Source organism: Gavia stellata, chromosome 5 (genome assembly GCF_030936135.1).
Source record: "Gavia stellata isolate bGavSte3 chromosome 5, bGavSte3.hap2, whole genome shotgun sequence".
NCBI classification, from domain to species: domain Eukaryota; kingdom Metazoa; phylum Chordata; class Aves; order Gaviiformes; family Gaviidae; genus Gavia; species Gavia stellata.
The window spans coordinates 47947425-47963314 of record NC_082598.1 but is presented as its reverse complement, the minus strand read 5'-3'; the positions used below and the strand labels follow the sequence as shown (position 1 = coordinate 47963314).

At 39.8% G+C, this 15890-nt stretch overlaps 1 protein-coding gene across 1 annotated transcript in view; it reads left to right on the top strand.

Moving 5' to 3' along the window:
- Positions 1 to 706: 706 nt before the first annotated feature.
- The window catches only part of GUCY1B1 (guanylate cyclase 1 soluble subunit beta 1), a 45719-nt gene continuing 30535 nt past the window's right edge, over positions 707 to 15890 (top strand). Inside the window, exons 1-2 of the mRNA XM_059817478.1 lie at positions 707 to 742; positions 1125 to 1198. Coding sequence (XP_059673461.1) covers positions 740 to 742; positions 1125 to 1198 — 77 coding nt within the window. The 5' untranslated portion in view covers positions 707 to 739. The remainder of the gene's footprint in view (positions 743 to 1124; positions 1199 to 15890) is intronic.

Sequence of the window (15890 nt, the reverse complement as noted above, 5' to 3'; positions counted from 1 at the left end):
ACTGCAAGGGCACTGACACCAGAGCACACACTGCCCTGCACGTACCTACCTATGCACTAGGAACCTGCCAGGTGCTTTGATTAATCTTCTGACTCAGTGTCAGGCGAGTCCCAACAACTCCAGCTGGAGAAAAGCATTTGGAAATCTTTTTTGATGCATAGGAAACTCTAAGAGGTTCAAAGGGTTCCCCGCTGAGGCGAGCATCGGGGAAAATAAAACCGAGAGGGATGTAAGTATTTCCGAGGCCTGTCCCTCCTTCCCTCTCCCACACACACCGGCCTGGGGCGACAGCACACACTGTTAGCCCGCCGACCGCCGCCGCCTCAGGACCTGAGGAGAAGCAGGGCGAGCCGCAGACCTGCCAGTGCGCAAAGGGAACCCATCTAGATACCAGGGCAGCCGGCCCAGCCGGCGCCCTCCAGCTCCCCGCTGGGCGAAGGCAGCGGCGCCCCAGACCGCTCCGCGGACGGCGGTCGGCCGCGGACCCCGCGCCCGCCGCTCCCACTTCCACGCGCCCAGCCCCCGCTGCGCCGCCGCATCCCCCGGCCACCCGCAGTCCCGCCTCCGCCTCTGATTGGAGGAGAGCACGGCGGCCGCGCCCGCCATTGGATACTAGAGCAGCGGCCGCGCTCGGCATTGGTTGTCGGCGGATGCCACTCGGGGCGGTGGCGGCCGGGGGAGGTGGTGAGGCGATTGGGACCGATCTTCTGCTTCGCGGCGGTGGGGTGTCGGCGGCACCATGGTGAGCTCCGCCTGGCCTCCTTCCCTACCCGGGCGATCGGGGCTGATGGAGGATGTCTGGTCTGATCTGGTCTGATCTGATCTGATCTGGTTTGGTCTGGTCTGGTCAGGTCTGATCCGCGCCTGTCCGGTGTGGCAGGGCCCGGGCCCGGGTCCGGGCCCATGGTGGGGGGGAAGAGGATGAATCCGCTTGGGAAGAGGGAACCGCCGGTCCCCAGCTTTGTTTTGGGGGGAGACGGGGAGGGGTGTTTCGGAGAGGTTGCTTCCCGCCGGGGTGACCGACACCGGGGTGGGAGGGGAGGGGTGGGATGCTGCGGGGCGGCGGAAGGGGCTTCCCCCCCCCCCGGTGCCTGACTGTGCCGCCGCCTCGCTGTGCCCCGCAGTACGGCTTCGTCAATCACGCCCTGGAGCTGCTCGTCATCCGCAACTACGGCCCCGCCGTCTGGGAGGACATCAAGTAAGTAGTGTGTCTGCGTGTGTCCGTGCGTGTGCGTGTCCCTCCGCCCCGTCGCCGGGGCGGGCCGGGGGCCGGGGGCCGGGGGCCGGGGACGCCCGCCCGCGGGGGTACCAGGCAGGGCGGCCCGTTTGCTGCCCCGCGCGGCTCTGCGGTACCGGCAGGTCTGTGTAAACGTCTGTTGGCTGGCAGCGGCGGGCAGCGGTCCCCAGGAGATGGCTGTCAGCTGTGACAAGACCAGCACGGTTCTTGCCGCGCTTCGTCCCGTTCGGGGCCTTTCTTAACGCCGTAGAGGCCGCAGCAGAGGTGACATTGATCCCCTCCATTATATGAAGTGTATGGCAGAAGTCATGTGCAGGTAAAACGTCCCAGAGACCACGGAAGCCCTTCCTTGGGTCAGACCACCAGACGAACCGTGCAACAGTTACATCTCTTTGCGTTCCTGAAGGAACTTGACATACAGTTTTTAGCTAGTAAACTTTATCTAAAACCGGTGTGAGATTTTGGTAATGTACTCAGCTTGAAATTAAAAAAAGTCACTGATATAGACAAATATGTATAAGAATGTACATATAAGAATGATTTTTGGCCTTCTTGTTTTGAACCTGATTTCTTGTGTCCAACCCTTGCTTGTGTGGCAGTATAGCGTTTTTCCAAGGAGATAACTGTCTTCACTTTAAACTTTTGATGAATTGTGAGATTGCACAAAAAGTTTGAAGTGGATAGTGCAAACAAAATTCTGTTTACCATAAATATGGTAGTATTGATACTTGAGCAAAACTACAAGAAATATTTTTTAAAAGATATAAATGCTTACAGAGTTGGAAACTTACTTTGTAAGGCTTCAGGTAACTATGTAGTTAGAAGAAAGGGTTTAATATGATCTCTTGTTATCATGTTTTAAGGGAGAAGTAGGTTATCCAACTTGGAGAAAGTGGTCTTCTTTCAACTGGACACCTTCTGTACTCCTCTCTCCCATTTCTTTTGGGCCAATTTTAATGTTCGCGTAGCTGACTTGCCATTGTCCTAATACAATTTTTGGAGTTAAAGGACTGCTCTTGACACTGAGATTTTTGTGACTGTGACTTTTTTTTTCATTACTCCATTCATTAAGAATGTGTTAATCTTACATAGTACCATGAAATCAGAGAATCGTAGAAATGTTGATTGGAAGGGACCTCTGGAGGTCATCCAGTCCAGTCTCTGTTCCAACCAGGAGTGTAACCGGCACTAGATTAGGGCTCACCTATGACTTTTGTCTAGCTGAGTCTTTAAAATCGCCAAAGATGGAGAGTCCACAGTTCCGGTTCAGCAGACATTCACTGTTCATTGATCCCTGACAGTTAGTCTATAAATTACTTTTTGCAAATGCAGTTCTATGGATTGTGTACATGAGTCTTCAGTGAATGCCACAGTTCTGTGCTGTGAGTTAAGTGAGCTATTTAAGTTTGTTTTTCTTGCATACCTGATCTAAACACACTGATCTATTTTGAATTGTTGTAGTTTGATACTGGTTTTATGTGACACATGTCAGTTAAGAGACTTAGTAAAAAAAAAAGTGATACATACATAATTTTTTATTAAAATTATAATAAAATATTTATAAAATACAATAACTAATATTTGCTCTGTCCTGGCATACCATCCCTTACCAAGATGCCTTTGAGTATTATGGTCCACTTTTGTCCAGATTACCCACTGAACAGAATTTGTATTTAAGATTAATCCATCTGAGAAGATACAAAGTTTCATCTTCTAGTACAAGATCATGCTGCAGACTGTCAGAACCTGGTCATAATTCCTGATGTATCCTATCTCTAAGATTTTACACTCACCTAATAGAATACTGAAGATAACTGAAGCCTATGAGGAGAATTACTCATTTAACGCTTTGGAGAAATTTAATAGAAAGATATGAAATATTTTGCTAAAGGTCAGCTGTGAAAATTCAGGAAGCTGCTACATCCTGTTTTTGTCTTTCAGCTGAGAAACATTTCTGTCTTGTAGCAGCCCAACAGCTAGGGTATGCTATTAACTCACGGAGAAAATGGCTTTCTGGAAGGAAACTGTACCACACCACCATCTAAACAGAAGAATGGAACATGATCTGCAAGAAAGAGCCAACATATATGCAAGAAGTGCTATAGCTCCTTATGCAAAAGATGTTTGCAACAGGGTATTTATTCAGCAGGACTGATCTTAAAAAATAGTGCATCCTAGAGTTTAGAAACCAGCAAACAAACGCTTACGTATCTCGCTGGAACGGATTATATTGGTTGTGGTGGTTTAGGGGATGGTACAGGGTCAACTGATAGCCACTAAATGCTTAAGTACTTTAAGTTCCTGTGGTGCACTTATAGAAATGTTGTGGAAGAGATTAGATGTTTTACCTTATGTGAGCAAATGCAGACTTCTTGCAAGGCTTTGTTAGAACTGTTGATCTTTTAGGAAACAATGGGAAGATGTATACCAGTTTTGTGGTGTGCTGGGTTGAATGAGTTGAATCACTGATGATTGAATTGGAGGAGTAATTGTTGAAGTCAACAGTTTTTGGCTGTTTAAAAAAAATGAGAGGAACTTTGCACTGTTAGTGTGGTTGAATTTGCAACATGTTAAGCATTTCCATGAAGCAGAAAGGCCTCTGGGTACTTCAGTACAAAATTTGACATCTAAGCTTTTTTTTTTTTTTAATGTTGAGCTGATCACATATTGCTATTTTGTTGTAACTGAAGTCACTGCAGAAGCTGTGAATCGGCATTATAGAGTGGTGGGTGGTGATTGCTGAGTGATTCTCAAATGCCACTGGGTGAATTTGTACTTGATAGAAGTGAAACGAAAACATAGAACTGAATAAACTGAAGTAATGAAAACAGGTCATTCTTCAAAAAAAAAAGTACATTCAGAAAAGTTAAATACTGAATTGAAAGGGTATGCTCCATCGGAAGCATGAAAACTCTTGTCTCCTGTAGCTTCTTCAGTCAAAAGTGACATGCAATGAAGTTCTTAAATATAGAATTTGGGATACCAAATAGTTGAATTTGATGCTTTTATGGGAGTGATGTTTTCGTTGCCATCACTTACTGTTAACTGAGTCAGAATGATAATTTCAAGGCTCCATTTCTGCTATTTCATTTATTTTTCAACGTGCTTGTGAAACCATGATCTATCTGAAAAAGACACATACTGATTTCATTTTTAAATGTCCAGAGTGGAATTCTTGGGAAAGTTAGACTCCCATGATTTTTTTATCCACTTTTAAAATAGAGCATAACTAAACAACGGATTTTTTTTTTTACGCACCAGGCAACTTTCACAAGAGGCACTAAGTTAATGGAAAAATTACAGTATATACTCTGAATTTTTACTGAATATCAATTTTGTTGGCTCAATGGAAATATCGCTTAGTTTTGCTAAAGAGCTAGAATTAAAATGCTTAAAACCCAAAACAATTCAAAGCCATGTATTTCTGAACCAACATTGTTGATCCCAAATAGATTGAATTCAAAATAAGATGAAGAAAGCTGGCATATGAGCGATGAAAGGTAGTCTTGATTTATGGAGCCTTTATTAATTTTTTTAACCACAAAGTCTCAAAAATATGTTTCTCCTTAGTTTTTTTCTGTCTGCCTCTCATGGAATTGAGAATTTGGGCTTGTGGACAGTTTTTTCGTGAAGCCCTAGAAGCATTAGAGGGATTTAGCAAAGCTGGGTGAGAGAGGGTGAGTGAGAGCTGCTTGGGAGAGTCCTTCTGCAGTTGCTGAATTCTGCAGTAGCAGATATTTCTTAGTGGAAAGTGAAGTTGATTCAGCATAATAGTTTCTTTTGCTTATTGGCAGTTGTAAGCTGCGTGTACACTTCTCCTTGTAGTTCACTCCTTCGGTCCTTGGAAGGAGAGACTTAGGACCTGCAATACATGGAGACATGCTTCTTTGTTCAGCACTCCACTAGTTCTGAAAACAGTTATTTTCTTAGTAAATAAACTGTTACTTAGAGCTGTTAACCACATTTTTGCTGAGAAGACACTGTTGATTTGTCCCTTCCCTGCATAAGAGAGAACTTCTCTCAAATCCCTTATTTTGTTTGTTGTTACATCCACAGGACTGTTTCATATTGTGTGGCCACAATTGCAATGACTTGAAAAGGTGGTTCTCAAGACTCCTTTGGCATTAGATACCTTCAATTCCTCTGCAGCCAATATAAATGCTAGCTGACACAAACTAAAAATTGTCAGGCCTGACCATTCTTACATACATGCAGTTGTGTGCTCATGTCTGATGAAGGCCAAATTTGTACTGCTGGATGATGTGGTAGTGTGTGAATGTGATTGATAGTAAGTAATGTGTGTGGAATTACTGTCTATGTACCTGTCCAAAACAAAACAGAGAGATTATGCACATGAAAAAAAATATTAAATCCAAGGCTTACAAAGTTCTGTCTTCTCTGGTATGTATTTGTGGTGGGCATATTTAAATAGGTGTGTGGTTACACATTTTTAAAAGGGCTTCTATCATGACAAAATGTGAGCTCTTCTGCAACAGGTGTCACATCTGGCTGAGCTGAACAGCCAGTATATGTGAAATTCTGAGCACTCCATTCAGCAGCTCTAAAGGTTTAATTGTGTAACAGAAAAGCATTAACAGGGCTGTCTTCTTGAAGCAGTTCCAGGACAGTATGTAGGAGCTAGAGCCATGTTGTCAGCAGGGAATATGTACATAGTCATTTATCCTGTGTTTCCCAACAGTATCCCTCTGTGTTTGATTAAATGAATACAGGGTTTTCCCACAGACTTCTAAATATTAATTTAGGCCAGGTTAGATGCTCAAACTGCGACACTTTCAAATATATTGCCAAGAAAAGGAATGAGATTTCAAATATCATATTAAGAAATGCATTAAAATGCTTCATCACAAGACTGTAGAATAAATTAGTATTTCTCCCACATAGAGGTACGTGAAAGATCTGGTTTTGGGAAATGAAATGGCACAATCAGTCAACTGCAGTCTTCATTTTCCTTTTGTTTCTATGGTAGAAGTCCCCACAAAACCATGTGTAGCCTTATGAGCATGGAAAAACCAGAACAGAATTTGAAAATTCTGTGTTTGCAAAAAGTAACTACCTAGAGGTCAAACCACTTTTTAATTGATTTTAGAAAATAACATCTGTGTTGAAACTTGCACAGTAGCGGAATAGGCATTTTGTGCCCCAAGAGCCCTGTATCCTTTGCTGGCTGTACCTTAGCGTGGGATGCAGAAAGCAAGTAATAATCTTATTTTCCTGGTGCTCTATGCTTGGTGTAGAATTAAGGCATCATCCTGCCTTTGCCCTTTTTTGTCCTGCTTTTGTGGGTTAGGCTGGCATGTGCTGTCCACACATGCTTTTAAATGCCAAGACTCCAGGTCCGGGGAGCCTGCTGGGTAGCACAAGCTTTATATGGACCCGATGGTCTGGAAGTGCACACAAAGGAAGAGGAAAAGTCAATCGCTTGTCCTATGAGGAAGGAAATTTTTGTTGTTCTCCCCCAGACTTCACACATCATCACCTACCAAGGCTCCAGGCTAGTTGACTGATCAGAATTTGTTTCCTGTAACTGTCCTGTTATGGTTAAAATGGTGAAACACTGTGGGTTGAGAAATTATCCTGGAGCAATGTAAATAGAAAGCTTCTCTCCTCAGTTTCAAATTGGGTTCAACTGAAGTGGTAGAAAACTCTGTACAATTTGGGGGAGTGAAATAAACTGCAGGGCTATAATTTGCCTTTAGAAAACTAAACAGACACAGAAACTTCTGCATCATATCAGTAAAGGTTGACATAGGTCAGACTTTAGTGTGGCTTTTGCAGAAAAATGTAGGTGATTTAAGAATACATGTTTATTGGATAAATTTTCAAGGGCATTCCTAGTTAGGTGCATCAGTGTTGTTCCAGGTTGGCTAGTTAAGTCAGTAAAGATAGATGCTTTTATTCATTTATGCATTTAACAATGTTCTTCACTGACTTTCACTAGAATTTAGATACTTAGGAGCTCATTGACAGCATATGATATTCTGATTAATTTTATTTGCTTTTATATTACAAAATAGTAAATAATATAAAAACAAATAATAGAAAATCTACTCAACTCCACCTTTAAGAATATGTATTACAATTTTTTTACAGAGGACAGAATTGCAATTTTTTTAAACTCGCAGTATTTCCTGGGAATTTCTGGCATAGCAAAGACTATCCGTTTTTATGCTTCTTCAACGAAGCAGATAACAGAAAACCTTTTGTAGTTGCAGAATAAAGGCACTAGTTTGACTTATTGTGTCCATATACTGAGTTCAGAATGTCACCTTGTCAAACATGTTTTTTCTGCTTACTAATATGGCAAAACACAATTTACATTTGTTGACAAATCCTGTAAAAATCAAGGTTTTGGCCTGTTACTGTTGTGTAGCACAATGTTTAGATGTAATAATAATTCATACTATATTATAGTCTGCCTCTTCAGAAACCTAGAAAAATACGCACAAAAGCTGTAATGAAAGACTGTTGTTACAAGTTGTAACAATAAGCTCTTAAGGGAGGTTGGCATTCAGATAACTTGTGGCTCTGGTGGTCCATGAAGATTGTGATTTGAGCATAAAAAATAGTAAGTACCTTGCAAAAACAGGTTTCAACACCTGTCTCAAACTGGGCACCCAAAATTAATGAAACTTTTTTGATCCATGGTAGTCTTGCCCATTTAAAATGGAAATGGTATAATTGGCCTCATGAGCTTTGTTGGAGAGCTAATTAATGCTTGTGCATGCAAATAGGATAGGGATCAATTCCACAGGAAGGCTTGTTAGAAAGGAATAATTCTGTCTTCAGAGCTGGATTTGAAAACTATGCTGTAAATCAAGCCTGAGTTTATATATCAATGAATGGGATAAAATAAAATATGGAATAGTTGTGCATTAACTGAGTAGGATCTAGCCTCAGTACTGAAAGAACCAGTAGCCTGGAGGAAAAGGAACAGGTTCTGTGGGCTTATGGGTGTGACTGGTAGGTTGCGTCATGCAGGCGCAGGGAGAGGCAGGGAAATGTGGCTTGGAGCAAACTTCACTAATGTTGCTGTGAGCGGTACGTGAGTCCATCTTCCCAGCTTTCACAAAACAACAGAAAAAAGCTCATCAAATGCTTACGGCTCTTTACGAGACACTCGTTTTATTTCTTCATAGTCATTCTGGAAAATGTCATGTTCTCTAAGTTTTCAGCTGACCGTAGTTTCTATATATGTAGGGCAACCCTTTAAAAAGTATGTAAAACCGTACCATAGTCTATACCAATCTGTCTACAGCATTAACAGTGGCACTTCTGCTAGGAGAGAAGATGGATAATCATCAGCTTAGAATGTGAAGTTTTTGGAGAAACTATATTTGTATATGTAGATACATATGCATATAAATATTTGTGTGTATGTATATATGTGTGTGTGTGCATATTATATCTACATAACCACAATGTGGCCTGGGCAATGAAAAATTCAAACTAAACAGGAGCTAAGAATCAAAGATCTGTACAAAATGTGATGTTACTTACCATGTGTTGAAGCAAGTGAAAAGCCTTCCAGTTATTTGTGGTATTTCTCAACAAGGGCTGATTTGCAGGAGAACCTTGGTACCAAACTCCTTTTAAACATCTAAGTGTAGGTTTGGATGTGCCTAGGACTTCAGGTTTTTTTGATCCTGTTAATGCCTTTGGAATTTCTCCCATCAAATTGCTGGCTTTCCTATTCCTTTCTTACGTACTTCTTGGGAACTGTAGAGAAAGTCCAGGTGGCTAACAAGTGGGTTATGGATTTTACCACATCATAGACATCTATAGCTGTATATTGCAGTGGTGGTAAACAGTCCCCTGTGAATCATCTCTCCTGCTTTGTTCAACTGCTATGAGCGTGCTTGGTATTTCCCTTTCCCAGCCCACAACTGATTTACTATAAAGAATGCTTGCTTTGCAGTTTACCTAAAATTACTGATTCTTTCATGCTCAAAAATATTGCAGACATACTGTGTTGATTATGTTAATTGTCTTCTCACCATGAACACTGATGAAAAAATAGACTATTCACTAGAGTTTTTTATTGGAAGTCCATACTTATTTTGGGTCATGTAGGACTCAGTTATAATTAATTGCAGTGGTCTGTGAAAAATCATGAAAATGATTTTTCGCTGCCTCCTTAGCACTACGTGGGTTTACCCAGTGCTGAAGATGGAGTGCTCTGTTCAATCAATCTCATAACAATTTTGAAAAAAATACAGATTAGTTATAAATAGATGTCAGAAAGAGACTTTGGAAAGCCATTAGTGGTGAAAGGACAATAGATTATTTTTTTTAAACCATACACCTCTTAACATTAATGAGTGTTCATCCAGAAAGTGGCATTAAGTAGGAACATGTATTGTTTATGTTTCTAAGTTCTTATTTCATAGTATTCCAAAGTTCTAAGCAGTATTTTTTAAGTTTTCTTAAAACTGATGCTGAATAGATGATTCTTCATGCTTCTGGAGATTAATATTCACAAGATTTGTAGGGTCAGGACACTACACTTCCTGCTCCTTCAGTTCCTCACAGCAGAAAGACCTGCTTGGAAGTCAGGAGTTTAAACTGTATGGATGCCAAATTCTTTAATTCGTCTGGGAAAGACTTGGCTGAAAGGAAATGTTAGCATGTTGTGAAACATGGTGTGAGTGTTCTTGCAGTATCTCTCAGGTACTTTTCAATTTTCCCAGAACTGGGAAGTGCTTTTAGACCTGTCAGGATACCAGGTGTTATATCACTCACTTTTATAAATGAAAAGTTTAAAAGAGTGTTTTGTAAATACCATTCCTTTTAGTCCACTTAAGTAAAAGGAAGCAAAATAATACTGGCTTTATATTTTTAATAATATTTGTAGTATTTGGAGTAGTAGCAAAGAACTCGTACATTTGTTAACTGTATCTTCTAGGATTATCTTGTTTTGAAAACCTACATTAAACACTCTCATATCCAGCCTGTAAAACTCGAAATAGCTCAGAGCTCTGAAGTCTATAAATACACCTATTTACTTTACCCAGAACGTCATTTTCCTGAACAGATTCCCATTTTTATTTAATCTTGTAACTTAATATAATTTATGGTTTTCCCAGCTGGATGTTTTAAAATATCTCTGGACCATCCACAACATGTACAAGTCTATTTTCTTTTTTTTCTTTTTGGGAGGAGTGAGAAGAGTGGTTCAATATTTTTAATAATTTTTAGAAAAGCATCTTTGTGAAATACTTGAAAAAAAGATGAGAAGCATTTTGAAAACACAAATCATCTGTAAAGTAATATAATGAGCAGTGAGTTGGCCATTTTAATGTAAAAGAAATGCAAAGACAATAATTCTGGTTTCACTGATACCATCTTTAGTTCTGACATATGTAATTCTGTTTAATAGTGTTACTCTTGGAACGGAATTAAACTTGACATGCTCCTATCAGTGAGATCAGAACCATGCTGGGTTTCTAAGTGCAGTAGTGTTATTTTGCCATTAAGATTGTTTTGACTGGTCTCTTCAATATAACAAGCACTTTTTCCATCCTTGGTACACCAAGAAGAGTTAAGCACAATGGTGGCAGAAGTCCCAACAGAAACAATACCTATCATGGAAGAAGTCCTAGAGGTGGTCTTGGAACTAGCTGTTTCTGTGGTGTGTTCAAGGTGACACACCCAGGGTATGCACTTTGGACTGGAGTTTTGATAGGAAGAGAACCAGTTGTGCTTTTGGGACACTAGATGATCTGTTAAAGTGACACCAACAGCTTCTAAATAATAATAATAATGATGATGATGATGATGATGATGATGATGATGATGATGATGATGATGATGATGTATCACAGAGAAGCCTGTGCATCTTCGGGATACAAAGTAATTGTTCCATGCAGTCTTGTACCATCTTTTTTTCCCGTTGGTATCCATTACATTTTCTCAATATTTATTGCATGTAAAGTTCTGTAATGGGAAGGGTTCTTTTTCCATAAGAATTTTTTTTTTTAATTCCAGCTTTATGACTGACTACAGAGACAGGATAGCAAGTGGTACTTCACATGAGTAAAAAAGTTCTGACAGCAGCAACCTTGTTGATTATGGTTTATTCAAATTCCCTTTAAATGCTACAGTCTGACTGCAAAACTACATTAAAATCCACCTCGTGCAGAATGGGCTATATAAGACTAACCTGATGTGGCATCTTGTCCAACTATGTTGCCTGTAAAATCTCTAAAGACGACAAAAGAAATTCTTACTAGATCAAAACAGAGAAAATATTTCCTCTATGTGAAATAAAAATGTGTGCCATCTGTGGCTTAAAAATCTGCAGTGCAAGATCTGTTCTGATTTTAAGAATGGTTTTTGTTGGAATGTTTGTCCACACTTAACATTTCATCCATCTCTGTGAATTATTAACGTTACCTTTGAACTTGAGTAGTGTGTTTTCAAATACTAAACTAGTTTCACAATGGGAAAGATTTTCAAACGGCCCATTGTACACACGTAGTATCACCTGTAACTCTAATCTGTGCTGCTAGACCAACAGCAGTTTGGGGGGGTGTTAGCATGACTGATGGAGGAAAGGCTGCTTTAAGACTTGATCCTGCTTTGATCTAGTCAATAGGAATTTTTCCATTGATTTCAAGGTCAAACCTGTACATGAAAAACGTCTGTGTTATTTTCCATGGTGCAATGGTTAAGGTTCTTTTTTCCCAAGTAAACTTCCTCACATTAACCTGGATAATATAAACATTCTGGAGGAAAGCAAAGGCATTTTAGCAAAGTCTGGGCTGGAATCTTTGTTTCCCACAATTCGAATAGCTTTGTGTAATCATTCAAAATTAGTCTAGAGTAAATAAAAAGGGCTGCCAGACCATAGCGGTTAGGACAGGCATAATGTAGGATGTAAGTTTTGAACCATGAAGTATCACATCCTATGTGCTGACAACAGGAGTCAGTTTGGGCAGGAGCATTAAAAGCCTGGATTTTTTTAAAGTTTTGAACGTAAACTTACTGGGGAGCAAAACACACCCTTCTTCTGTCTGTAGAAATGTAAATTAGACATTAAATGTAAATTCTTTTCTATTTGACTTAGAAGATATTTTGAAAGAAAGGCCATATAAAAGTTAAAAGTTTGCTACTGTAGCACTACTGCTTCACTGAAGAATTAACCAGGGCTTGGGAATTTGCCAGAGCTTGTTGCTTTTGGCTCATTTCCAGTCAAGCCCTTAAGAAAGCCAGCAACATGTTATTGCTGTTAATGCCTTTGTGATCAAACACTGCGGTCTGCAGAAAACATTAGAGCTATGCTAATTTACTCCCATAATTTTATCTGGTCAAAACTGGGAATAAAGATTGCAGCAAAACATTTCAAGGGAAATGCCACAGTTTTTCGTAAAGCTATGGATTATGAAGTTTTCTATGAATGCGGTCACCCAAATGTAAGTTCTTTGCATCTAAGGATGTCATGTTATACTGCAGTTCTAATCCCAGCTCGTGAACCATCTGTCAGCCAGGAGAGGGAAGCTATTCAGATGAGAACAGTTGCAGCCTTCTGGTCTTTTAAAGTTCACATACTCAGGTTTGTAGCCGTACCTTGTTGTTCCACAAAGGCAGGTTTGCTTTCCTATGTGGTACTCATAGATTATGGAGTTAAAAACAGCTGTGTCACACTGGAGGAATTACTGTTGATGGACAGCCAACCACAGCAGCGCCGCAAAGCTGACAAAGCAGCCTCACTTTTAGTATTAGTTATAACAGTTTTCACAGCACTATCATACATTTCTTCGTATTACCCTTATTGTACCAATTCTATAGTGTAAATGTAGGCAGGTTTGATAGATTGGGTAGGGGTCAGGTAATTAGGTGAGAAAACTGCAGCCATGAGGAAACAATTTAGGGATTGCCCATTCACCTGAATGAACATTTCAATGACTTTGTCCTGTTCCCTAGACTGCTGGTGGTCACATCATGGTCAGCCTTTCTGGTGCCAATAGCTGTGATGCTATACTCTCTGATACAAGTTTATTAGATGACCTGCAGTTTTGTAGACTTGCTGAAGGACAAGTGCCTCTGTAAAAATAGAAGTGTTTTCACATTTCATTGGCCGTTTTGGGTAAGCTTACAGCAGCATTTCCCCATCACATGTGGTCTTAAGGCTAATCAAATATTTCAGAGAGAAAGACTTTTGTAAGTTCTCCCTGCTGTCAGATTACTGAGGGAGGCAGAAAGGCTTCAGAAGCTGCAGACCCAGCTCACTAAAGGCAGGGGAAGGGCTTCAGCTGACTTTGCTGAACCTCCTATCCTGTCCTCAGCCACTCGGTCTGGCTACACGTTCTGTATGCACAGCAACTTCTGTGACCAGGTGATGAAGCAGTCAGGGAAATCCATCCAGCAGAAAAATAATCCAGAAGAACAAATGTCTATCTGAATTATATTTCAGCTCAGCATCTAGCTAAATGATTAGGATATACCAGCACAACAGGGCATAGAGGTATGGAGAAGGAATTGTCATGGAAAGGAAAAAAAAAAAGTTCTGGAATATAATAATTTTCAAGCACAGGCTTTAAAAAGGCAGTTTACCTTTTGACACAGGTTTAGATCAGAGATTGTCATGGGATTTGCCATATTTGTAGGACAAGCAAAGAGATTTTTGCCCACATGGTTTTGAGTGAGGAGTGTAATCCCCTGCAGGAGTAAATATTTAATTTGACAAATTTTCTAGAAAAAAATTCCCAAAATGAGATTGGCTTTTGTTGGGTTACATTTTTAAAATTAATTTTCTATGTCTTTTTATAATAAAAAAAACCTAAGAGGCAGGACATTTTTTTGTTTGTTTTGGAGTATTAACCTGCAGTACAAGCACTGGGTCATTTTCCTGTAGTGCTGGAATGCCCAGTAAGATTGCTAATACTGAGGGAGAGTGAAGCCTTAGAGCATTGAGTTTCACCGCAGAAAATTATATCCAAGGAATGCAGATGTGATTGCTAATTCAACTATTTTTTGTTTAACTTTATCAATAAAGTTGTTTTAATGGGAAGTACATCATTAAGGATACAGAGAAGATGGCTGCTGAGTGATCCAAAGCATCTGGAGAAAAACCAAAATAGCTAAAATAATCTAAATGGAATAGGCATTGAAATAACCAGTGGTGATTTTAAAAAGCGGTGGCTCAGAGAAACTGCAGGCATTGAAGAAAAACTTTGACAAAGTAAACTAAAGACAATTAAAATAAAAAAAAAAGGAAGCATGGCTTGGCTTAGAGAAGGAAACAGGAAAAGTTCCAGTCAATGTAATTGGAAAGAAATGTAAGAAGTTTTGAAAGAGATACCAGCATCATCAAACTGGGTCAATTTTTAATAGAGAAAATTCTCACACACAAAAACTGTGTCTACTGGACTATGCAAGTATACAGTTTTCTTAAGGATGTTAATTGCTTTTCCAGATGTGTGTGTTATCCTTTGTGGTTTGGCTGAGATCAGAGAGACTAAAAGAAATCACAGTGTGTTTCAGAGATGTGGGAAAGTTTGTTTACCCTTTGCAAACTTCCCTCCACACTGTATCTGTCTTCCAATTACATATTATGTTATGAGAATCAAAGAATCAAGATGGTTTTCTTTTCTCATATTAATTTCAGTTCAGTCCTTAGGAAATGTAAACTCTACCTTCTTGTCCCTGACTGACCGTATATGCTTCAAGACAATGTTTCCCACTAACAACTCCAGTTCTCCTTCTATGTAAGAAAAGAAGGAGTATGTGGCATGGGAGCTGTTTCTAGGAATCAGTGAGACTTGATATCCTGCAGCCTGATCTGAAGTTTTCAGAAAATGGCCGGGGAAGAGGACCAGAAGTACTATTTTGGAGTATGAAAATAAGAATGGTTTAGGGAACTGTGTGTACACATACCATTTCTGCTTGCTTCTTCATAAATATACTGCTTCTTCAAGTAATAAATAAATTATTCTAATTGATTATTTCAAAGAGATAATAATGTACTTTATCTTTTTATATCTCTGAGAACGCTCTTGCAGCCAGTTTTGTCCTGCTTGCTACTGTCCATTCTTTCATTCCTTTTGGGAATTCCCCAAAGAATTTAAGAAAAAAAATCCAAACATTAAGTTTATTAATGTTTTTCATGCCAATGAGTAGAGAATTATGTTCCCTTTATGTAGAATTATATAGGATGTTTAGTCTCACCTCCCCTATAGCCTTGTCATATTACTTTGGGAAAATTGCTTATCTTGTTTTTAGTTCATTATGCCTATTCATAGAGGGAGTATATGTCAAGTAGCAGTTACAAGACTTCATTAATTAATTTTAAAAAGTAGATATAGTTTTGAAATATAGAAACAATTTTTGGTCAGCAGTAAGAATGTGATGAGCAGGATTAAAGGAAGATGAAGAGGACAAGGAAAATAATGGGTTCCAGACTTCCATTGATAAGTGAACAGTTTATCAAAGACTGATGACTACTAATTGGAGGGTTAAATGACAAGTTATTTCATTTAGGTCAATATAGTACTACTACATGAGATTGGAATCGGGTCTTATCAGCAGTACCGTTTGCCACCTAGCAGTCTTAAGATAAACAAGAGTACTTAATTCTCAGACCTCTCTCCCCTTTGAGTAACACAGAAAATGTTTCTGTTTGTGTGGCTGGATA